The sequence below is a fragment of the Centrocercus urophasianus genome, unplaced genomic scaffold (assembly GCF_019232065.1).
Source record: "Centrocercus urophasianus isolate 14NV4802_14NV808 unplaced genomic scaffold, USGS_Curo_1.0 seq_11, whole genome shotgun sequence".
Lineage (NCBI taxonomy): Eukaryota > Metazoa > Chordata > Aves > Galliformes > Phasianidae > Centrocercus > Centrocercus urophasianus.
Window position 1 is genome coordinate 67951188 of NW_024884253.1, and position 25653 is coordinate 67976840.

Here is a 25653-nt window from a genome sequence, read left to right on the forward strand (position 1 = left end):
AACTTCCACCAAGATTCATGTACAAAAATGAAGGCTGCAACCTGCTGGAAGGGTATTTATTCCTATATTTTCACACTACCCATACTGAGGGAATACTAATAAAGTTAAGTGCATAAACGCCATCTCACTGAGAAACCAAATAAGTAGAAAAAACACGAGGCTTCTAAATTAAATAAATGCACGTAAAAACAAAAATAGACAGCATACTGACTAATTTGAAAAAACACCAGTTCAGGTTTTGTTTTTTTAGTTTTGTTGAATTATGCAAGAGCAATCTGGGAAACTCAGAATTGCGCAGTAGGATAATTGCGTATGGTCATACAAATATCCACCTGCAGATGCAGGAGCCACGCACAACCTTAGCATTGAGATCAGCCTCATTTTCCATAGGTCAAATGCCAACAGACTATTCAATCAGCCAAGAGCCAGCAAATATAAAAGCATAGAAGACTCAAACCAATTACACTTCACAGAGATTTATCACTAGGAAAGGTTAATTAATATCTTTACTCTATCTAGACTTCTTTTAGGAGATAGAAAGTTAGTTCTACTTTCCAAGTCACAAGAGTTCTACCAGCTGTTAACACATTGTCTCAGTCTCTGCTTTCCCTCCTGATCTTTATTTGAGGCAACTAGCAACTGCAGTACGGACTGTATCTCCAGATACATTTCAGAATGCATTAAGAGAGGTCTTTATAAACTTCACTCCTTGGAAGATATCACATACTTCATTGGGTTTTTGTTTGTTTGTTTTCCTCAGTCTCACATCTTGAAGATGATTTTCTATAAGGAGCTTTAGAATCTAGGAATAAGGCTTCTTTTAAGTACAAGTTAATCTATTTGGCAAAGGTGCTGAATTAATCCTCCTGCTGCTATCTTCAAACTATGGCTTCTATGACTTAAGCAAACGTATCTAATGTAGAAGTCAAGAATACCCTAATTTAAGCTAAAACTTTAAAAACCTGGTAGCAAGAAAGGGAGAAAAAAAAATGCATGGGCGGTGGAGGTCAGAGCAGGTTAAGCAGCAAATAGAGCACTGCTAATACGCAAACAAAACTTATACCTCTATCTGGAGAAGCAAGTAATAGAGTTTGATCGAGAAAGTGGAAGGCAACCGAAAATAGCAAGAACAATTTGAAGGTAAAATGATAACAGTCTCTGCAGGTTGTACAACTTACTGGCTCCTTATAAATATATCAACCAACCATAAACAGATCATCTGTGGAACATGCAGAGAAACATTTTAAAATCAGATAGTATCAAGTTTTTCTTAAAGAACAAGTATATTAATACCATAGCTTCTTAGTACCTTTATATATATAATATATATATATGAATACACAGCATTTAGATCAGAACTATGCTGCATGTAGGCCACAGTGTTTGAGGGAACAAATGATTTTTCAAATTACTTTTATCAGCATAATCAGTTAAGTCCACCTACTGAACAGATCCCCTCTAATGTATATAGAAATAATAGAGAGTTTAACAGCACTACAATACAGAAAACAATTTAAATAAGACTACACACTTCTTCTCTATCACTTTCTGTAGTAACTAGACAGATCAATGCAATGGAAAAGGTATTATTACAAAGGCATGATGACAAAAGAACCAGCAGAATAGAAAGGTACTATAAAAGAATGGAAGATTGCTCACCTGTATCAGCAGATTCTAGGTTTGCAGGGGAAAGCTCCACCAGGGAGAGATCTCCAGAAAAAGACCCTTCCCTGATGGCAGTCAGCCCTTAAACGGGTCTAGGAGAGATCACAGAATCACAGAATTGTAGGGGTTGGAAGGGACCTCCAGAGATCATCGAGTCCAACCCCCCATATGCAACCCCCAGATGCAGCCAGGCTCCACCCCTTCTGGTCACACAGCTGAACTGCCTTCACCTGTGCTCCCATGGCTGACTCAGTCCTTTCCCCAGGTGATCAATCAAGGGTTCAGGCCTGACTCAACAGTTCCCATACACTTTCCAATAAACACTTTGAAAGCAGGTGACACAGCCTTCTTGCTTCTCAGAAGCAGCTTTAATGCTTTTCAGTTCAGGTGGCTCTTTTGTGCTGTTCATTACCAGTCCCAGCTGAAGAAGCATATTGACTTCCACCTGATTTTCAGGTTCCTGCTGTACTGTCAGTGTTCAGCACACGCTGAACATTCAAGCCTCACTGTAGCTGATTAATGTTACCAAGCTGGTGAGCTTGAGCAGGAACACCACTATTCTCCCATGCAGCTTTTTAATTCTAGTGGTCTGAATTACGTGCATTAGTATATTGCAGCAAAAGTAGCATTCTATGTAAGGTGATGCAAAGAAAAGCCTTTCAGTTTAGGGGCTAAGGAAGGACTGTCACTAATCTTTCAACGAATAATTTAGGCTTCCTTTGTAGAATCACCTCACGCATTCTGTACATCCATTCTGATCTGCTTTTTGACTTCACAAGACTGGTCTGATTTCACAATTGTTTTTCATGATTTGGTGATAAGAGGCAGAAAGCAGTACTGTTGTTTAACAGCTTTGTTGCTGGACTAATAACCTTTTATTATATTTGCTTAATTGGTAGATAAAGAGATTTGATTGCCATGGTGAAGGCAACGTATTTGTTGACACATAATTTAACATGTATTTTCCCTATAGATAGAGAAAGCAGTGTTTTGTCTTGATGTTCATATTTAGAGAGGATAAATGTCAAGTTTTCAACTCTGACTCTTGAAAAGTTACTCAAAAAAAACTGGCCTAGGAAGAATCTATGAATTTCAGTAGCTTGCTTTCCAGACAAATGTAACTCGCACCATAGCTGGCCTTGACTTGGTTAAGCTGATCCCTGCCAAACAGCTTCTGAAAAAGAAGATCAAGACAGTAACTGTACTTTAAACTGATGGTAACGTCAGGCTGAAAGGCATTTGGGCTTGTAAAGATAGTGAGCTGTAACAGGAAGAGCTGCCAAGTCTCATGAAACTTTTTCCTTCTATCTTACATGCCATTTTGACGAAAGTTAGGCCTAAGGAAAACAGTCCTTCCCTCAGATTATCTTATTTGTACCTAAGAATAATTAAAATATAAAAGCAAGAAATGAGAACGTAGCCTTACAAACATAGACCATGACAGATCTACCCAAAGAATTTCTGAAGAGAAAAAAAAAAAAAAAAGTCACCTAGATTTATGCTGATTTAGTAACAATTCCAAAAGGAACTAACACAGACTATACAAAAAAGGGTAAAAAATAAAAATTGAAGTAAATAATACAGTAAGAAGGCCACAGTGCCTGAACTGGATTGTAGCCAATCTATATTTAACAGTGATAGTTTGAACTTCTGTCCTACAAAAAAGTAGAAATCATCAAATATAGAGAAGAATCAGACTAACGCTCATATAAGAAGCGGAATCCAAATACAGTTCAAAAGCTATAACCAGGAGACATCAAATGGTAAGAACTACTTGATGTAGAAATAGCTGAGAAAAACACAAGACTGAAGAAAGGAAGAAAAAAAAAAAGTCATGAAGCAATGAAGCACCACAAGTGCTATGTCATCAGTCATCAGTATGTCATCCAGTCATCAGTAAGAATATGGCACACATGTGAGCATCTGACCTATCTCTAGCTCCATTCATTGTGTAATGGCACAGGTACTGCCACCCTCAGCAGCAGCCATCTGAAAATGCACTCTTCCAGCAATAGATGCGGACATGCAGCTGCCAACTGAGAAGACTTCACCATATAATAGTCTTACCACTATATATATTATGCTGCTGTAAGGAGGAAATCTTCCTCAGCTAACTGATAAAAGTTCCCTGCACACCCACACAGGAGCACAAAAAGATGAAAGCAGTGGAGAAAGCCCAAATAATTCCTGCTTGCTCCCAGTCCCACCCAAGGAGCCATCAGCCTCCCTTCCCGGAACCAGAGGAGGGCAGGGGCATAAAGGTGAGTGGAAGCCCAAATTAAGGGCACCATGAGCCATGGGAACTGCAGCAGGAGTATCTCTCATTATGGGATGCAGAGGAAGAGGAGGCATGAGATTCACTACAGATCATTAGGAAGAGCAACCAGTATCAGGCAAATATGACAGCATCCAAGTCTCCTGTTTCCTGGAAGTGTGCTTAGGCTGCCTAATTTTCCACTCAGACAAATAATCCTCAGAAGAGTTCTATCTGATCAGGATTTTTATTAGAATAAGCAAACCACCTAATTTAGATGGCACGTCTGAGAGGCTTACAAGAATAAGGCAGTTCTAGGAAGCTTAAGCATTTGTTAAATCAGTGTGGATTTAACCTGTTATACTTAACTCACTTTGGTAAAAACTAGCCAGCCCCTGAAGCCAGAGATTGTTTTCATAGTATAAGCTGTTTCTATGCCTTTTCAGGGTGATAAATGCAGTTTCCTTTTAAATCAGTGATGCTGTCACTCAGAGGGGGCTGGAGATTTTTTTGTTCTGGTATTGGTCTTCTGTTTCTTTCAATATTGCTTATTCTGTAACACTTTATTAAAAAAATAATAATCTCAAGACTTAATAGAATACTCAGTTATTTTAAATTACCACACAACAGTGCTACTTTGCTACTATTAGCCTTGCATTCCCTGGACTTTGCTTGACATACCAGACTGACAACTGAAATTAAAGCACTGAAGCAGCAAGAGACTCTGATCATCTTTGTCACTCAATAGCATTTGTATTCACACATTGTGACCATTACCTGTTCTGTTCTTGCTCAGAACTGATGCAGGGCGAAATTTATGTTTGCAAATAAACTTCATCGGTGTTGATTATACTCACAAAACTTACATATGAATTAAGCACAAAGGTAGTCAGGATATAAACTTGGCTTCCACACGTGCTGAAGAAAAGGAAGAAACAATAAAACATAAAGGGTAACAAATGATGAGGACCTCTGTAGAGAATCTGAGTTACAGCACATCTGGACATATGAGTTAGTTTGATTTGTGCATGCACTCTGAACTACGTCTGTAAGAGCTACGTAGTCCTAGAAAAAAAGACTGATCAGCATTGAGATGGCTAGAGTGATGGTGACAGAGAAGACCCTTTGAATTTCGGGCTATACACCACACCACTCATTTCTCTCCCAGAACTTCCGCCGGTCCTCCCATTGTTCATTCTGTGTTCCCTCCTCACACTTTATTTTTCAAAGCTAGAATTGATTAGAGAGCAATGGGAAAACATGCAAAAACAAACCCCTTGCTCTCACTCAGAGATGAAGTGCTTACCAGAAGCACTTGTTTAGAGCAGAGATTCAAGGCTCAACAGCCCAAATCAAGGGACAACAGAAAGAAGGCAGAAACCCCCCAATTTGATAAACTCGTTTTCACTGGTCAATACCATAATATCTAAATCCATATTTTTAGTTCAGTGACCCTCAAATGTTCACTTCAAATATACTGAAATTTTCCTATGGGATGACAAGACCACGGGCAGCAAACCTACTGACAGTAGATCAGTCCTTTAAATTACTTCTGGTTTCTTCAGAAGCAGCCCACAGTCCTCAGGGAGAAAGCCATTAATTTTCTATTTTTGACACTGCAAAGACCTCCAGTCACCTCAAAACTTTATTCCACAAGCTTCAGTAGGGTCTTGCAAAACATACTTTATTTTCAAAGAGCACAGCACACACAGTAAACCAAGAAGTATCCCTTCACATTTACTGGTAAAGCAGTTGGCTTTTTTTAACTTTTAAACTTAAACTTAACCAACTTGGTTTTTTTTTTAACCAATCATAGCAGTTCACTTGGCTGTATTACAGTGATTTTTCAGGGACTACTCAGCAATTCACAGCAAAAACATTAGTTCCACATTTCAACCGAAGTCTGTAATAGAAAACCCAACATTATACTAAGAAAAAGAAATCAGCAAAAATCCCACCTGAACAAATAACCCAACGAGAAGAACTACTGAATGGGTAAAAGGCCTGTGTTCATTTCCCAAGTGATGAAATATAATAAAAATGCTAAATTAAGTACTTAAAACTACTAAACAGCCAGAATTGTTGTAGACCAAGGCTGTTTTTCAGTCTCAAAACCATATGGATGGATGTGTTTTTCTTTCATTTACTGGAAATAAAAATCATGCTGTGTCAGCATACAGACAGCTAAATAAAACAAGGGGTTTAAAGTTAAATACATGTTAAAAAAAAAAATCTACAGAGAAAAAAGACATTCCTGCAAAACACTAAGTCTTCCTACAAGGTTTGCTGATAAAATAAAGCTACCAGTTTACAGAAGAAGAATTTGTGAGAGCACATAATCAAAACTGTAAGACATTATGAAAAATAAAAACAAATGCTGAAATAAGAGGAAGAAATAAAAAAACAGAACAAAGAAAGAGCCAACTAATAAAGTCTTCTTAAGTTAAGGATACGAGGATGAATAAAGATTAACCAACAAAAAAAAAATACCAAGATTCATTTTTACAGCTTTCACACACAGGAGTAATTTTTTAACAATTAAATATAGAAGCCACATTTTTAATCAAGAATTCCAGAATTCTTCTGGCAGAAATGAGCTATTTCTGCAGGGGAGAGGGGGGGGGGAACAGGTTGCAGCTACATCATAAATCTAGACATATGCAAACTGCAAACTTAGGAAAAGAAAAATAACTTAAATCAGAATTTATTGTCATTAAATCCGATGTTAGAGTGCCCTCTTGAATCATGTATTCGAAAGAATCATGTTTCCTTGAATAATGCTTCAGTATTTGCAAACCATAATAAAAATAAACTACAGAAGTCTGAGGTAATCAATGAGAAATCCCTGTTCCAATCAAGCCTAATGGCATCAGACTCACTTCTGACTCTCATTTCCCCACAGCTCATTCTTAATACGAATGCACAAATCCAATGAGTAATACACAGATATATGATGCTAGTCTGTCAGACTGCTTTTGGAATGGTTCAAAGTGCCATACTCTGCCTATAGATACCCTTCCTCTCTTCACCCCGCAGTACAAAACATAGAACATGAAAAGATGTTACCTATGCCTACTTCCTCTTCAGATCTCTTAATGGTATTGCAATGGTGGTAACATTTTTTTAAAGTACGTTCAGATGAGAAATGTCTTAAAAACAATACCAGTGCAGAATGTAGGTGATCTCTGGTGCCTCATGAGACACATCCTTTATTAAAGTTAAAAGACTTTCCCTAAGCCTGGGCCCTGGAAGTGTTTTCCCCACACATAATACTCATTCCCCTACCCTTCTGAAATGAAGCACTGTATTATAAATTTGATTTTGCATCTCCTTACCTGGCTACAATTCATGAGTCACAAATAAACAGCAATGCAGAGATGGAGGATGAGCTTCCTTGGAGCAGTATTAGATTAAATGACAGCATATTATCACACTCCAGAGGGTAAGTCAAGAACTTGAAAACACCTAGTAATACAGAAATGCCTAAAGCTCATCAAACAAATACACAGATCTGGACAAGCTTGGTTGAGACTGGAGTAGCCATACTGACTGTGCAACATACACCAAGCAATGTGCATATCAGATGGCTCTCTCGTAATCAAACCACTGCCCGAAGAACTATGATTTATTTTCACACAGATCAAATTCTACTGAACTTCAGTAAAGCATTACTCATTTGGCAATGCAGCAACATTTCTTCTCTGCTAAGATACATCAAGGGACAAGTAGCTCCCAAAACTCAGGTGATTCTACTAGAAAACAATCAAAGATAAAACAATTGTTTTTGTTTTTTTTCTGTGCATCTGAATTACCTTAATTTTGAACAGCAGTATGCATAGCTTGGGGGTTTCCTTCTTGTGGCTTTAGTCTGGCACTATAATTTGATTAAGCCTGTTCTCAAAGGCTTTTTTAGTTTTCAAAAGTAACAAGTTGGTACTTTGAAGCAGCACATCAATGAAATCATAATTATCTGAGCAATTGGAAGTGTAGCAATATAATTCATACAGTGAAAACTGAAGCCATGGTTATGCTCGTTTGATACCTTACTCGATTAAATACTAGTAAGTGATTGTGAAAACTGAAAATGACATAAAAAGAAAATGCTTTCTCAGTTCCCTGTATAAACAGAACAATTCACTTTGTTTTGCACTTCAGGCATGAAAACAAGAAATGCACTGCATTCCTTAATATAATAAGGAATAAAAACCCTATAGACCACTGCTTATCTCAGTGTAGATCCTTAACAAAAGGTGTATGTCCAGAGTAAGAAATAGGCCTCTGCTTTGCTTTAAAAGCTATCATAAATTCCTCCTTGCCTTGAGAACAGCACTTAATGTTCTTGAAGCTCAGGCCACCACATCATTAATTCTACCTCACTCTCTTCAACAAGTATTTCTGGAGCAGTAGATGATAACTAAGAAGTCCACACCACAGTCTTTAAAGGCAGAACTGGGAAAATCAGATTAATGTGTTAACAGGCAAGTAAATTATAATACAATAGACAAATACATAGCCAAACACAAGGGAAAATATATCTGCTTCATTCCAGGCAATCTAACATGAGTAAATGTCAGTGAAAGCAAGTAGCAGAAAGATGGGTCAAAGCAAAGCATGACAGATGAGACAAACCTTACTTTATCAAAATCTTTTGCTTCTTCCTCTTTACAAATAGTCAGGGAAGGACTCCCGGCTTGGTAAGCTAACATCCCTTCTGTATAGTCTACTTTAGTAGAAACAGTTTCAGACATCCTTTGAGATTGTAGTTTTAAGGCCATTAAATGGATATTAAACATAGACATTTTAGATAAGCCACTATACCCAGTCATATCACTGTAATACTTACATCTCTTAAATAACATTGAAAGGGTTTAGCGTAGTTTAACAAGATCTATGTGACACTGTAGTGAAATGCTGTAAAGGTTGGTTCACCAGTAATAAGTATTCATCAAGAGATAGTCTTGATGTTCACAGCTGCACTTGACCATATGCAAGACTGCAATCATCCTTTCCATTGCAGGCTCTAGCACATACATTTGCTCCCTTCTTCTTTTTGTGTACATGAGATTCTACTGTACCATTTATTTTCAAGTCACATACTGTAAGCCCAAGAAATACACCTTTTCAACTGCTAATGAAACATCGCTTTTTGTTGGCATTTTGTTGACCCAAAAAAAGTGTCTGGTCAGGTGACAAATTCCTAACTTGTTCCAGCTTAGTTCTACAGATAGTTCACATACAGAGGTCTGACAAACTTACATGGACACTACATAGCAAAGTCTCCCTCCTCAGAGATATTCAGAAGCTGACTGACACGACCATGGGCAACCGACTAGCCAGCCTTGCTTGAGGAGGATTGAACTAAATTATCTTTGGAAGCCCCTTGCAGCCATTCTGTTGTTTTATAATGGGGCCAAGGCAGGCTACTATTTTATTTTCACTTATTGTTAATTGGAGAAGATGGTCAAACTTTACTCAAGAACCAAAAGAAAGGTAAAGTAAGCAGAATGTTACAAAACAGACAAGAGTTGCAACCATGTTAGAAAAGGACAACCTTAAAGCAGTGATAGCTCCCCACTGCAAATCAGAGACCTTAGGACAAAATCAGGGTCATCTGCGAAGACCTATGCCAGCAAGAGCTCATTCCTGCAGTTTTATCTCCATAGAAATAAAGATGCACAATCAGAATGAAGGGATGCAATTCTGTTAACAAATGTACTCATTATATTTGCTTGTTGTGTCGTATCCCATTTAAAAACACACATTTATGACTGAAGTGCAAAATACCAGCCTCTCCACACTCAGTTTGCATCGGTTTGATGTATGATGTATATTGATTATGCTTGTTTAGCTTAACTAATGAAGACATTTGGGAACTACGGCTCATTTGAGAAGCTAATGGCATACCACCCCCAAAAACAGTAGCAAACGTTACATAAGATCAAAAAGAACACACATTTTAGGTTAGCCAATTCAAGTATTTGAACTTACGAGTTCCCCTTAACATTACTGTACCTTGTTTTACTCCATTTTCCATATCACAGTTATTGATTTCTGTAACGATTTCTCATTCTTTTATCAACCACATTACATCCTTAAACTATACCTTTCTATGTTTTCAAATAATCAGTGTACTCCCCATCATTTTAGAGAATATAGCCCTCCATACCCTGAGGTATATTTTGCGTTACACTTATCATGGAACAAATGAAGTCAAAGCTGAAAATTTCAGTACATAAACACACTGGATGTTCAAGATTCTCTTTCTGGTGTAGTTTTCAAGTTTCTTGCTTCAAATCCTCCAGAATATTTCAAATCATAGGCCCATACAGTGTCTACTCCCTCTCCAGTTGTAAGATCTGGGATCCAGCAGGGGAATGGAAAACGACAAGCTATGATTCTGGCATTACATTCAAGTTCTTCTTTGAGTTTCTTCTCCAACTCCGGCATCTGTGGAGCAGCAATAGAATACTTTAAGAAACAGTATAAACCAGTAGCATTTTCTAATTCAAGTGTCTAAGACAAGCCCAGGGATTGCGATTTTGAGGAAAAAAAAAAACACATTAGGAAAAAAAAACAACCACAAACAAGAAGAAAATACTAGCAAATTCTAATTCATTATTTTCTTCATTCATGATTCTTCTCTGTAGAGCATGAGAGTTTAGCACCCTGACTTTATACTATTTGTAACACCTAAGCTGCATAAACTGTTGTGTGATACTCAAAAGCCAACACCTCTCACGATTCCCTGTCTAACCTCAAATCAGTTCTTGGGACACTCAAAATACGTTTGGTCAGCAATCCTAAGCAAGTTCTCTGCCGGCATCACACAGTAAAGTACTGCTGTGTTAAACAGCTCTGAAATTGAACTTTGTTTCCCCCTGCCTATTAACACACTGACATGAGCATCTTCAGCAGTACTGCATGGAACATCATATGCTTTGGCTAAAGAGCTGCTTAGTACAGCTTTCTTCCACTGGCTTTTGAATCAGCCCAATTTTGTAAGGGGATATATCATTACTCCTTCAGAGCAGAGCAACACTGCCCAAATATTTTATCTTAAATATGCCAGAAATTCCATTACGGACTGGAGAGATGTATTAACACATTTAGACTTCAAAAGAATTTCTTTCCAACCTCAGAGAGATATTTTAATCATAAGGGGAAGAAAAAGAAACCCACTTTACAGATCTATCTTTTCTCTCCTTTAGAAGAGTCTGATGTTATGCTTAAGTAGATCACTACATATCAGTTTGAAATTCCTTTCTACAAACACTATCTATTATAGCAAGTAATTACAGCAGCAAGCTCCAGAATTAAAATCTATTCATGTTGATCTTTGATATGCTTTGATATAATGGCATAGCATTTAGCTATTAAAAAGGTTAAAAGGACAGAAACTACTGACAAATACAGTTCAATTTAAGTCAGGAAGGACACAAGATAAAACCAAAACAAACAGAACATTTTTTTTTTTCTTCAGTTTGTGTTGTTTTCTAATATTTCCAAAAGCTGAAGCTGACTTCCATTATCATACACTTGTAAGTTGTACATTTTTGATGCAGCCTCCCACTATAGCTAGGTTTAGATTACAACTAAATATTTTAGTAAAATTATTCAGAGGTAACTCATTGGTACATCAGATGTATGAAGCACTGCCTGCTCTGATTTTGTCCATATAGCAAATGCTTTTAAACATTTTTGCTACTATATCTTAAATAAACGAGAAAAGCAAGCCCAATTTAATCTCTCAAACTGAGCTAACACACCAGAAAAGGAAGGACTAAGTTGGTATAGCCATTACAATAGGTTACGAATGTGGACCTGGTCCAACAATTAACTCTGAAAGACAGTGACATCTCATGTCTCAAATTAGAAAACTTCATTAATACTTCAGCCAAAAAGAATCATATCTTTGAGGCAAAGTAGCGTTAAGATAAAACGCACAGTAATTTTAGATGCTATCATCATATTTTATTTGGTATCAATATGATTTTATTGCTTTTTAAAATGTCTACATAGATATACAGTTCATTAAAAGCTTTTGTATAGTATACATACAGTTAAAATTCAACAGAAGTTGTGAACATGAACACCTGGTAAAAATTCTGTCATCCCATCCCAAACAAATAAGTCTCTTTGCAATGACTCACTGAAAAACATCATCTTCCCCCAGATGATTGTAAGACCAGAGAGGTCTCACAGTTTTCCCTGAAGATCAATACATCCCAGCTCTGTTAGCTGATCTTGGATGTAAAATAAAAGCACAGTGTGACAGCATCAAATCAGACCATTGTTACTATAAAAGCTAAAAGACATCTACTGCCTTCAGTAAAAAAAAGAAAAAATGCATTAGTTTCTACAAAATCAATTTAGGCATTCAGAAGGCTAAGCATTCACAACTTGAGAAGTAAATTTAAAAAGGAACAAGGGAATTAATTGTGAGGAAACACAGTAGTTTGTATGTTTGGGTCTGTTACATTTCTGACTGGATTTTTATTGGAAGTATTCAGCCTGGTATTTACTGAATGTTATTCTGAGACTTATAGCTACTCTTTCCACCATATCAGTTACTAACTTACCCCCATTTTATACAATTACTTTAAAAATTCAGCCAGTATTTCCAGGGTATTTGTTTACTTCTAGTTTACGGAAATAGCTTTCTTCATCTGCACTTCTGCCCTTGGTGCAAATGCAGAATTTCTGACTCCAGATTCCAATCTTCACACTGCCCCCTCCTGGAACTCAAGCTAGAGAACACGCAACATTCAACCCTGGAAACATCTATAGCACAAGCACTGTATTAGTTCTCACTAAAGCATCACTAGAGAAAAATAATAAAGTAAAAAGTAGTGCATTTTCTCTTTGGTTTTCAACGTGATTTTAGGCACGAATGTGAAGTAGGCATTTAATTCCAATACTGCAAAGAACAAGCAAACTGCAGGGAAACATCCCTATGCTTCTCGGCACACACCTCCCTATTGCTACCCCAGCAATACTATCAGTGTATGATGCAGCATGGCATCACGTAGAGCTCTGCAGCCATTTCATTCCACACCTGCCCCAGCAGAAGAAGGAGCAATACAGAAGCATCTATAGGATATTTCAATTTAATTTCCATGTGCTCATTCAACCTACATAGAAAACACTGATTAAAAAAAAAAAAAATAGCAAATCTTAAGATTTTTTTTTTCTCTATTCTAGTAAAAACAGAAAAATAAGAACTAGATGAAGCTGAAAGCAAAAGAAAACTCTGACTGATCTAACACAGCAAGTAAACAGCATCTATGCAACAATATCTCAGCAATCTTGAATAACCCATTTTCACCAGAGGCGTGTGAGGATCAACACAAGCTACAAAGCTCTCCTAAAAAGAATACGCGCCTTTACGCATACTACACTTGAAGTATCTGCCTCTCTTTCTAAATCCTCACCATCTAACACGAGCAAGGGATTATTTCAGTACACTAGCTGCTGGCCTGATTGGAGGTGAAAGCATTTTTGGATAACACAATGGAAGTTCAACACTGCAAGTAACAAGTTCACAGAAAGCAGCTGTAAACAGTTTGCAGGGAGATCGAGCAGAGAACATCCCATTTCTTTCCAGTGTGAAAAACTGAAATTTTGAAGAACCAATCTATCACCTTCTCAAAGCAACTTCAGCACAACAGTTTTCATTTTACTTCTGACCTTGACTAACGGATAGCAAAGACACCAAAAACAACCCCAGCCTGTATATTGCCACAAGTTTTATCAGGTTTTATCACAAACATAAACAACCGGAAATACCTAGATATTAGTACTACCTTTGATGTTTCGTAGGTTAATTTCTTTTGCAGATGAACTGGTTTTGAAGCATTTAAACAACGCAAAATTGGTAAACTTACCATTTGAGGTACCCCAAAAACAACAACATTTGTATAACGTGAAAAAGAAACCTAGAAAAAAAATAACAAATCTTAAAAATATATATGAAAAACAAACAAACAAAAAAAACCACACCATTTATAATTTCAAAAGTTCTCATCATTCTTCTAGTGTAAGCCCTCTAACTACAGTCCTTTTAACAGGAACTCAGTTCAAAAAATACCAAGAATTGAAATCAACTTCACATGAATTTTCATATACAGACCACTTTAAAATGCTGTGAACTAGACAACTACAGCCTGGTCAAGAATGTGGCATCAGTTCCAGGAGGACAAGAAAATCCTTGTGGAACTTCACTCACTGCTAAGTTCTGCCAGAACTCCTATTTATATTGAGGTCTGTTATGTTTATGCTAGATGTTAGCTAGAAATTGAAGTTTCCAATTTCAGTGCCTGGGTTCTTCTCACCAGCACCCAGTTTTCCAACACTCCTTACTTGAACAGAGATAAAAAGAGTACATTCGCACTTGTTCACCAAATTCCTTGCATTCACTTTACCAATTATGAAATACCACTTGAAGACTGATAGGAATAGCTGGAGAGAGACAAATACAACAGCAAAAAAATTTAACTGAAGAAGCGATTTTGATTGGAATGACTGAACACTGCAAAAAAATTCTCAGTTGCACTTTAAGTGTTGCTTAAAGCAACACTTGAAATGACATAACACACTGCATAAAAGAACACGCACCTAAGGAAATATCAAATTAAGCTTGTGTGTTACTGACTCAACAGAAAGGGGTCTCAGGGAAGCTTGATTTTACAGCAGCCTCCATCACTCAACATAGGAGTACAACACAGTATGCTCAAAGAGCATAGTGTGCAAGTGCAGCAAGACACTGAAGCACAAAAGCAGCAAAGCAGCGTGCTGTGTGGTGACCTTTGCCTCTACAGTTGAAGCACTCTTCCCAAAGTCCAGTACAGCAACCTGTGGTCAGACAGCATTCTAGCTCTTTCAAGAAAGTAACCTTCAAATCAAGTAAATCTCTCAGACATTCCAGATTCATTCTTAGCTTCTTCACCACCTACCTTCCATAGATCTGAAATATAAAACTTGGCGTTGTGATGTACCCCATCCCTCCAGGCACGGTATCTGGAGTACCAGACTAACCAGGGATTTAACTCATAACCAACAGCTTCAAATCCCCTTTTTGCAGCTGCTATCACCTACAAAGAAGAAAAGAAACCTTCACTTAGAAACAGAGGAAGTGCTCAAAAGTACATTCACCTCAACACATAAGAGAAAGGAGACTTATTTATAATGCAAAGCAAAGGAATGCACTTCAGTAAGTAATCAGATCTTATTTCCTAAGAGATTATTAGTATAGCAACCAAAAATTCAAACTGTATTTTACTATTGTGACAAGTTCCATTGAAACTGATATTGATACAAAAAAAAAAAAAATAAATCACTTAAACATCACAGGACAAAGCTGCAAGCTTCTTGTACATCTATGATTTACACCAAAGTTAAACTTAACATATTCATGATACCATCTTTGATCTAAAGAGTACTAAAACTGACCATGGAGGCAGTGTAACACACAGGCAGATGTGCTCAGAGCATTTAACCTTGTTGAGAAGCAGTGACAGGCAGGCATTTGATAGGTAATTTTGGATTTCAAGCTGTCATCTTTCAATAGAAGGACTCTAAGTATGCTCTTTTGAATTAAATCTTGACTCAAAACTGTTAAGCTGTATAGCAAACACCTTCAAAAACAGATCAAAACTTGCTGATTTTACAGTTTTGTTTTTTTAGGGTAAATACTAACCAAAAAGGCACTAGTTCTTAGAAACATCAAAAAACTGGATTCAGTCATAATTTAAAAGCTTACTGCCAAGCTCTAATCACGAAAAGCCTGATTTATTATAAATTACAGAAGAGACAAGGTGGAGTCAGGAAGAAATGCAAGTTTTTTCACACAATATCCCATACGTTGTCTGCACATCATGCTATTAAAATTATTCTTCTTCCATCATGCACACCAATTTGCAAGCATACAGAAACATTTTTACCATGCTTAAAATAAAGATATGGTCACATTTATCCACATACAACATGAGTGAGTGCTAAATACCTAAGAATATATGACCAGAAGCTCAACTTTGTTCAACACAGCTGCACTAAGGCAATACCTAGCATCCAGCTTTAGGCACCTGGCCCTCCAAGCGGTCTTCAGTTTCCATTTAGGTAATGATGTGCATACACACATTTTAATACACACGCACACACACAAATCAGATGCTCAGGTACTATATACATTCACACATATACATTCAAATTAAGTGCATCACATGAGGGTTAAAAGCCAGAATACTGACTAGAAAGGACATCAAGAATTGCAATCCTCTTGCACCAATGTGCTTTTTCCTGTTTCTCACAAAGGCCCAAATCCTTCACAGATTCTGATTTCCAAATCAAACTTTGCATACAGACAAATAGTTGAACAATTCACATGAAATATGGACAAAGATAGCATTCAAGAACTATCTTTTTTTTTTTTTTTTTCTCTCTTTTTACCATACCCGTTTTGAAAAGGGGCAGCCAGCACAGCACGAAGATGTGAAGCCTGTAGCTTTAATGACACCATGACATTTCCATTTTTCAATCCATCATTCATTTCTTGTTCTCTTTTGTTGTGCTATCACTTCTATATAGTAAAGGCAGAGCTGCATTTCCAAAAGAAGAGGGCTGTTTAAGCTCATAGACACTCACAGTACAGCTATAAACCTACACAGAATACAACTTCCGGGGAAACACAGTGCCAATACTTTAATTATATCTTTTTATGTGAACAGCGTAATTCCTTCCAAGGAACAGGATAACGTTATGATTCTGAACACCACTTTGTCAAGCTGAGGGTAAGAAAGGAACAGAACTATTGATCGCTCACCCAAACTGAACGTAAACCATTCTTGGGTTTGCAGCTTTGCATGGGACTCAGAAACAGTGGATGCCAGGGACAAAATATTCATAAAATAGGAGAAAACAGCTCGCAGCTGGAGTATTTGCCACACGCTTGAGAAGAAATAGAGAAGGAAGATGCCTACGACTTACAATACGGCCGTCCCCACTACCAATGTCAACTACAGAGCCTCTTCTGCCTTGTAACATTTTCAGGACGTTCTCAATCTGAGCTGAAGTTGCAGGAACAAAGGGCAGGCAGACTCTCCTCAGAGCCGGAGCCACAAAGGGGGTGACGACAGCATACAGCGCCACCAGGGTCCCACCAATGCCAGCCGTGATCCACAGCCCCCAGTGTCTTCTTCCAGAACCATTCTCAGAGCTTGCTGGCAAGGGGCTGTCTGCTGTCGGGACACCAGGCATCACACCTGAGAGCAGACACAACACCATAGCACATTTACCGACTGCTTCCTGAACAGAAAAAGCAATACACCACTGTATCAATAATGGTACAGCGTGTACAGGTACAATGAAGACACTAGGGGCAGGAAAACCTCTTATAACTCTTCAGTCGATTTCTAGGCGGTAAGTTTGTGTTTTTAGTAAGCCGAGGTGCTAGGCTGTCTTTCTGGGGAAAGAGTGAAGCAGCTAGTGTTTAAGCCCAAAGAGGCTGCAGAGCCTTCTTCTCTGGAGATAATCAAGACCGGCCTGGGATGCTTCCCCAAGCAACACATCGGAGGAAACCTGCTTTAGAAGGTGAGCCTACGAAGTCCCCTCCACCTCCTACAAGTCTGTAAAGCCGGGGTCCTACCCGGGGCAGGATAGCCCGAAAGAACGCACACACCGCTAACCGCCGCGCGCAGCACTACTTCTAGAGGAGGGCAATACCATCCCAACATGGCAGGGGAGGGAGCGCAGGAGCACCCTTCTCACTGCGATCTGGGGGGAGGGGAGAAAGCACCTTTCTGAACCCGCGGTGCGTCTGTCCTCACTCCCCTTCTTCACGTCACCCCGGCGCGGGCCGCTTAGGTCCTGTATTCCACCCAAGGATATCCCCTTTCCTTGCCCGCCCCCCTACGCTGTTGGGCAGGGCTATACAGCGCCGCGCTTCTACCGCAGCCTCAGACGCTTCCAGAACGCTCCAGCCCAGGCGCCACATAGCTCCCGCCGAGAAATAAGTCTCGGGGCGGCTCTCTGCGCAGGCGCGGCGCTGGGAGCGGGCGAGCGTGCTGACGTCACGACGCGGCGGGCGCGGCGGGATCCGGCTTGTGCTCGGGTGGGCGCTACTGCAGTCATGTCGGCCATGGGGACGCTGGCGTTTGATGAGTATGGGCGGCCCTTCCTCATCCTTAAGGACCAGGAGCGCAAAACGCGCCTCATGGGGCTCGAGGCTCTCAAGGTGAGCGGGCGGGCGGGCCCAGATCTGCCTGCAGAGGGAGACCTCACTGGGCCGTGCCGCCATGCCGCCGTTAGGCCGCGTACGGATTGGTCTGCCTTCAGGCACACGCGGCTGTCCGCATTGAGCTTACGGCCCTGAAGTTACCTTTGTATTACGGCTTGGGGCTGAGCAGCGACTTACCTGTTTTCTCCGTTGTTTTACAGTCTCACATCATGGCAGCAAAGGCTGTGGCAAGTACTCTGAGAACGTCCCTTGGGCCCAACGGTAACAATGAAATGAATATATTCATTCTTTTCTGCTGTTGTTTTCTGTGGGTTTCTAGCTTTTTTCACTCACTTTTTGAGTATTTTTTTTTTTTCAGGCTTGGATAAAATGATGGTGGACAAAGATGGTGAGGTGACAGTGACAAATGATGGAGCCACCATCCTGAACATGATGGATGTGGATCACCAGATAGCCAAGCTTATGGTGGAGCTGGCCAAATCTCAGGATGATGAGATTGGGGATGGAACCACTGGAGTCGTGGGTAAGAGCAGTTTATGCTTAATCATAAAACCACAGAATCAAACTCCAGAAGCCCTGCTGCAGGCAGGGCTGCCAGCCTCCACATGTAATAGTAGACCAGGCTGCCCAGGGACCCATCCAGCCTGGCCTTGAACACCTCCAGGGATGGGGCATCCACAACCTCTCTGGGCAGCCTGTTCCAGCACCTCACCACTCTCATAGTAAAGAACTTCCCCCTGATGTCCAACCTAAATCTTTCCTTAATGTGGGATTTCCAGTTATAAAATCATATTTTCAAGTGTATTTTAAGAAGGAAAGTAGCTTTCCCATAGTGCATTTTAGAATATTTACTTCTTCAGTACTCTTTTTGGTTTCTTTTAATTGGAAAGATGTTAGCATTTAGCATTTTAATTAGAAAGATGTTCTTGTGACTTTTATTTTTTTACTGTGGTTGCGTTTAAAATTAGTCTTGAAAGTCCTCCTATTTGTCTGAACTTATTTTCATGGTTTTCTTCCATAGTGATCACTATTGGCTTCTGTAGGTTTTTGGGGTTTTTTTTGTCTAAATAATGCAGTTTTCTTGGTGAACATGAGTTTGGTGGTACCATTCTTATTACCTAATAAACCTCAAACCATTAAAATACGGTAGAAGAAATCTTAAGGCATACTTTTGAGCTCTTGACTGTGTATCATGCCCCCATCTGTGGAAGAGTAAATGTCTGTTTTTGAATTCTGTTTTACAGTTCTGGCTGGAGCATTATTGGAACAGGCTGAACAATTACTAGATCGTGGTATTCACCCTATCAGAATAGCTGATGGTTATGAGCAGGCAGCTCGTATTGCTGTTGAGCATCTGGACAAAATCAGTGACAGCTTTCCAGTTGATCCACAGAACATCGAACCTCTGATCCAGACAGCAAAGACCACGCTAGGCTCTAAAGTGTAAGTTTGTAAAAGCTTAATGAAAGTGTGTATGTTTTCCATACATACTCTTTAGTTGAAAAAAGAAGTGTTTTGATGGATGATTACATTGTTGTTGTTATTGGAGAAGCTGCTGAAGGTTTTATTATATTTGCAGCAAATTTCTCAATGAATTCGTATTTCAGGATAAGAAATTGTGAACCCCTTATTCTCCAAGGGGCAATTTTGTGAAGTTAAACAGCTGCAAAATCATTTTCTTTCTACCCATTCTGTTCTGTATTACTATATCTTGATACTTAGAAACTTTGAGTCCTAACATCCAGTTATTTTTAGAAAGTTGTTGGTTTTTTGTGTTTTTTTATCTGAACAGACTCAGAAAAGTTCTGTATTCACAATTGCAATTTTCGTTACTGGTTCTCAATATATATATATATAAATTTAGACCCTAGGGCTGGAGATGCTTTCACTGTATATAATTTTTTTTTTTGCTATGCAGCATAGAACAAATAAGCATCAGTGTTATTTCTCAACTGTATTTCTTTGGCCAATTTTTGTCTGTTACTCTTTAGGGACCAGCTTTTTAAGATACCGTTGTGCGGTCAGTATGTAAAATCATAGGAAAGACATGAGAGAAAGTTAAAGACAGAAAAATATAGATGGCAGTGTGCCATTTTTAATTCCTTTGGGACAGAAGTTGTTGTGAAGTGCAGTTTATGATTATCATTGTAAAACCTTCCTTGGCAGGCCTGTCTTAACAGTGGCTTGTGTGACTTGAGTGTTTTGAGTAGTATTTAATTCTCCTCACTTGTTTCCTATTGATGTCTTGAGACTATGTTCACAAAGGGTGTGTAGACAAACAATACAATTTTTTTCTGTCACATTTAGCATGTTCATATTCCTGTGCATCAGTGAGCTGGATGCCTTCTCTTCATGCAGCAAACGAAATATGTTAGCTATATATACATATTCTTTTTCTTTTCAAAATTGATAGAATCAGTTTCTTCTGAATGTTCAGATATAACACAGCTTCATTGTATTTTCTTTAAATTTAGAGTCAACCGTTGTCACAGACAAATGGCAGAAATTGCTGTGAATGCTGTACTGACAGTAGCAGATATGGAACGTAAGGATGTTGATTTTGAACTGATCAAAGTACAGGGCAAAGTGGGAGGCAGACTGGAAGATACGCAGCTAATAAAGGGAGTGATTGTGGATAAAGATTTCAGTCATCCACAGATGCCTAAGGTGAGTGAATCCTGTGTCAGCATCTCATCTGTAACAGTTTAAATAGCATTTAATGAGTAGCATTTAGGTTGCACTGATGTTTATCCTGTGGAAAGGAAAGCTAGAGGAAAATACCAGTCACACAGTCTGAACTGTCTGTGAAAGTGAGTGAGTAGTATTTTCAATCTCCATTGTGGATAGGAAGCTTTCTTCTTTTTTAAACATCTAGTATTTAAAATAAATGAGTGAAGACTGGTGAGTGCTTAAACACTTGTATTTTGACGCTGTGCAGTTTCTTTCAAGTGAACTTTCTGAGAAAATTGTTTGAGTATAACACTTCAGAATCATTTAAATGATCACCAAGGATCCTACAGTCTCTACTTTTTTAAAAGGAATGTCTGCATTGTGAAAATATAAGAAGGAGGTGTGACTGTCATCAAACTCTCAACTTTTTATTTTTGTACAGGAACTTAAAGATGCTAAAATTGCAATCCTGACTTGCCCGTTTGAACCACCAAAGCCTAAAACCAAGCATAAGCTTGATGTCACATCTGTAGACGATTACAAGGCACTGCAGAAATACGAGAAAGAGAAGTTTGAAGAGATGGTGAAACAGGTAGAGTCTTCAGAATTACGTTTCTGTATTTTTTTCTTATCCTTTACACCAAGTAACAGTGCAACCATTTATTTCTACAGATAAGCTAATAATCCAGATAAGAGACAACATGTAGACAGTTCTAAGTGTATGAATGAAAGTGAAGTTTATCTAAGTAATAGATAACACTCTAGTTTGAAATTTACTTTCATTTCATTATGTGCAGATAAATGTGTCTCTTTCAGACTGCTGTTTTGAAAAAAAGTAGAACTAAAACAACTAAGAGATTTGTTCATGAAATTCTTCATTTTTGTGTTGGTGCTGATGATTGTCATTATGTGCTGCTTTCAGATAAAAGACACTGGTGCAAACCTTGCTATTTGCCAGTGGGGTTTTGATGATGAGGCAAACCACTTGCTGCTTCAGAATGAGCTGCCTGCTGTTCGTTGGGTTGGTGGACCTGAAATAGAAGTAAGTAAAATCTTCTCAAACTGGGATTTTTACCAGATCTCAAACCTTTGTTGAGTAGTCTGCTGTACAAGTGAGAAGTTTAGGCTTTCTGAGTAGAATTACACTATCATTATGTAGTACTGGCAGATGCTGAAGCAAAATCACTGGGAATCTGTACGTGGAAAGAAGCTGTAGTTAATGGGATTGTGGTGTGTACTGGATTCCATGCGTAATTCTCCTTACAGGTTTTATGTGGCTAGGAGCGGTTTTGCTTTCTGTCTTGTTTTAGAATCAAGATGGGAAAGTAACTTCTTTGGAGATATTTGACAGGTTCACTTCTTCTAGCTTTACTTTATTAAAAATCATTGTGGAAAAGTTTTCTCAAAATAACTGATTGTTTAATTCCAGTTAATCGCCATTGCAACTGGAGGACGCATCGTTCCTCGTTTCTGTGAGCTCACACCAGAGAAACTGGGTTTTGCTGGTATTGTCAGAGAAATCTCCTTTGGCACAACAAAGGACAGAATGCTTGTCATTGAACAGTGCCAGAATTCTAGAGCTGTGACCATTTTCATCAGAGGAGGAAATAAGATGGTAAGATCCTTGGTTTGTGTCCTGGTTTTGGGTGGGATAGTTAATTTTCCTCCTAGTGGCTGGTATGGTGATAGGTTTTGGATTTAGGGAAATAGTACTGATATGTGTTATCAGATGTTCTCATTGTTGCTGTGTGGTTCTGGACAGAACCAAGGACTTTTCTGCTCTTCATGCTGCCCTGCCATTGAGGGCCTGAGGCAGCACAAGGAGTTGGGAAGTGACAAAACCAGGACAGCTGATGCAAACTGGCAACCTGCTGGGTCAAGTCACAGCAGCTAGTTAGTGATGTTTTATACATAAGTTGTTGAATATGTAGTCTCTTTCATTTTAAGAGCCTATTAACTCTTCAATTAATTTTGTCTAAACTTTACCTGCAGTGTGGAAAAATTTAGGGAGGTGGGAGTTTGTAGGCCATGCTGTTTGTGTTAAAGTCGCATCAATCCTATCATAGAAGGGCCTGGGTTGAAAAGGACCACAGTGATCATCTAGTTTCAACCCCTTGTTGTGTGAGGGTTGCAAACCACCACACCAGGCTCCCCAGAGCCATATCCAGGCTGGCCTTGAATGCCTCCAGGGATGGGGCATCCACAGCCTCTTTGGGCAACCTGTTCCAGTGTGTCACCACCCTCTGAGTGAAAAACTTGCTCCTAATATCTGATCTAAACCTCCCCTGTCTCAGTTTAAAACCATTCCCCTTGTCCTATCACTATCCACCCTTGTCAACAGCCATTCCCGCTCCTGTTAATATGCTCCCTTCAAGTATTGGAAGGCCTATTGTTTATTGCATTTTTTTTCTGTATTAGGAAATGCATCTTCATATTCTTCAGTTGTGTGTAGTATAAAGTATGTGCTGTTGTACCATTTCAGATTATTGAAGAAGCAAAGCGATCTCTTCATGATGCGCTGTGTGTGATCCGGAATCTCGTTCGTGATAACCGCATTGTGTATGGTGGTGGTGCAGCTGAAATTTCATGTGCCTTGGCAGTCAGTGAAGCAGCAGATAAGGTAAGGAAGGAGCATTTACGACTTTCCTTATTTCCCTTGAGAAAGAAAGAGACTAGAATCATAGAATCGTAGAACTGCTCAGGTTGGAAAAGACCTTCAAGATCATCAAGTCCAAGGTCAACTTGAGACCAGCTTCGCATAGTTTCCGGGGAGGTCTGTGTAGCTGAATGCTATTACAGTCTGTTATTTGAAGAGCTTCTAAAAAACTTCAAAGAGTTTCCAGAAAACTCATATTATGGAACTTCCTGAGATTTACTGATGACCAGAATTAAAGTTCTACTTCACCCTTTTATAAAGGTGTTGCAAGGACTTTTTCTGATATGAGCAGTATAAAATGGTTTTTATTTGCGAGTAGTTACTCAGAATACTCTTTCAGTTATTGAGGTGAATATTGCCAAGAAAACCTCATGCTGTATTCTACAGCTAATGTGAAAGTGCACTTTTGCTCCCTTTGGAAATAAAAGCTGTATCGTTTTGATTTTGTATTTCCTAGTGCCCATCCTTGGAACAGTATGCGATGAGGGCGTTTGCAGATGCCCTGGAGGTAATCCCCATGGCCCTTTCGGAGAACAGTGGAATGAATCCAATTCAGACAATGACTGAAGTGCGGGCTAGGCAAGTGAAGGAAAACAATCCCGCTCTTGGCATTGATTGTTTGCAGAAAGGAACAAATGGTAAGAAGTGTAACGTGGAGAAAAGGGAACATGACAGGACTTCCTTCCTCAGAAATTTGAAAACTTTCTATTTTATCAGCACTCTTTTTTTTCTTTTATTTTTAATATGTCTGTCAGAATTACAAAGTCTCTTACCTTACTTTGTAAGTGGGAATGGGGGTGGAGAGATAAATCATGTACAAGAAGAAGAAAATCTGTAACTGACAGATTTAAAATGTCAGTGTATGGGCATTTATTTTCATCTGAACTTACATTTCAAATTCTTATTCTGATGTTTATTTATGGGGGAAAGAGGAAATTTTGAAACGTCAGGTGTTGTGCTTATGTAAATGCATAATAGTTCCTTGATATTTCTGTATTGTGGCACTTCAGCTTTCACTGACTGCTCTACTCTTAGGATGCTTCTAATATCTGTATACAGAAATGCAGGAAGATAAAGTAACAAATGAGGAAGAGTTAGTTGTGAAAAAAGAGTTTAATGTTCTAAGATCTTGGGGAAGAACCCAGGCTTAAAGCTGTAATTTATACAAATTAATTATGATTGCCAAGAGAAATAATGTTATTACATTCTTTAAAATTACATAGAAAATAACTATCTTGGGTAAATATTACATTTGGGTTTGAGGAGGGTATCTAATGCTTTCACATCTTTTTTTTTTAACAGATATGAAACAGCAACATGTTATAGAAACCTTGATTGGTAAGAAACAGCAGATTTCTCTGGCAACTCAGGTCGTTAGAATGATTCTGAAGATCGATGATATCCGTAGGCCTGGAGAGTCTGAAGAGTAAAGGTTAAAAATCTAGAGAAGTTATGGGGGCCACAGCAGTAGCGAAGACGGTAGTATTCTGATGCTTCATCTTCAGCTATTTATTTTGGACACTGTTTCAGATACTGTAATGGCTAATTGTTGGAAATAAAATGCAATTTAGCACTGATGGTTTCAAGACTTGTTTCAGAACTGGCATTGCGTCTTTTTGTAGGCAGTTGTAAATATTCTTAGGAAAAACATTTTGAAAAAGCATTTGTAGAGGGGAAGAGGTGTGGATAATGCTAATGGTTTAGTTGCTTAGTGGGTAGTAATGGTGGTAGGAGGGTGGTTGGACAAGGTAATCTTGTAGGTCCTTTCCAACTTTGTGATTCTATGATTCTGTGCATGAATAGAATTTCATAGGTCCTTTTCCATTGTTCCTACAGCTGAGGTCTTTAACTGCTTGTAAGCAAAGCCCACAGATTTCCATTTTAAGAAACCTGTCTGTAGTGCATGAAGCTGAAAATAATTATAGCCTCCAGTAATTCTTACATGCTAAATATATTGATTATGAAGTTTGCATTTGAAGATTTAAGGTACCACATAACATGTTTCCAATTGCTTGCCAGTTTTCACTTGTGATACTGAATACAAGCTGCTTAAGCACCCATGATGCATTCCCAGATCTTGACAGCCTTGAGTTTATTCAGTGTTAGAACCATTTGAATATTGACACGAATGAACATCGCATTACAAGAAACAAGCTGAATGAACAGCTCTATACCATA

At 38.7% G+C, this 25653-nt stretch overlaps 2 protein-coding genes across 2 annotated transcripts; one reads left to right on the forward strand and one right to left on the reverse strand.

The window, feature by feature from the left end:
* Window positions 1-5582: 5582 nt before the first annotated feature.
* ATPSCKMT (ATP synthase c subunit lysine N-methyltransferase) lies at window positions 5583-17577 on the reverse strand. The gene is made up of 5 exons (XM_042808809.1): window positions 17559-17577; window positions 16901-17175; window positions 14872-15009; window positions 13804-13854; window positions 5583-10366 (listed from the first exon to the last, which is right to left on the reverse strand). The coding sequence occupies exons 2-5, from the start codon at window positions 17168-17170 to the stop codon at window positions 10169-10171; spliced, it is 657 nt and encodes a 218-aa protein (XP_042664743.1). The 5' UTR covers window positions 17171-17175; window positions 17559-17577; the 3' UTR covers window positions 5583-10168.
* A 399-nt stretch (window positions 17578-17976) lies between these two features.
* On the forward strand, window positions 17977-25061 carry CCT5 (chaperonin containing TCP1 subunit 5). Its single transcript, XM_042808858.1, has 11 exons — window positions 17977-18146; window positions 18350-18410; window positions 18508-18672; window positions 19394-19592; window positions 20624-20816; window positions 21262-21411; window positions 21742-21861; window positions 22249-22434; window positions 23302-23439; window positions 23933-24113; window positions 24778-25061. The coding sequence occupies exons 1-11, from the start codon at window positions 18042-18044 to the stop codon at window positions 24903-24905; spliced, it is 1626 nt and encodes a 541-aa protein (XP_042664792.1). The 5' UTR covers window positions 17977-18041; the 3' UTR covers window positions 24906-25061.
* Window positions 25062-25653: the final 592 nt, after the last annotated feature.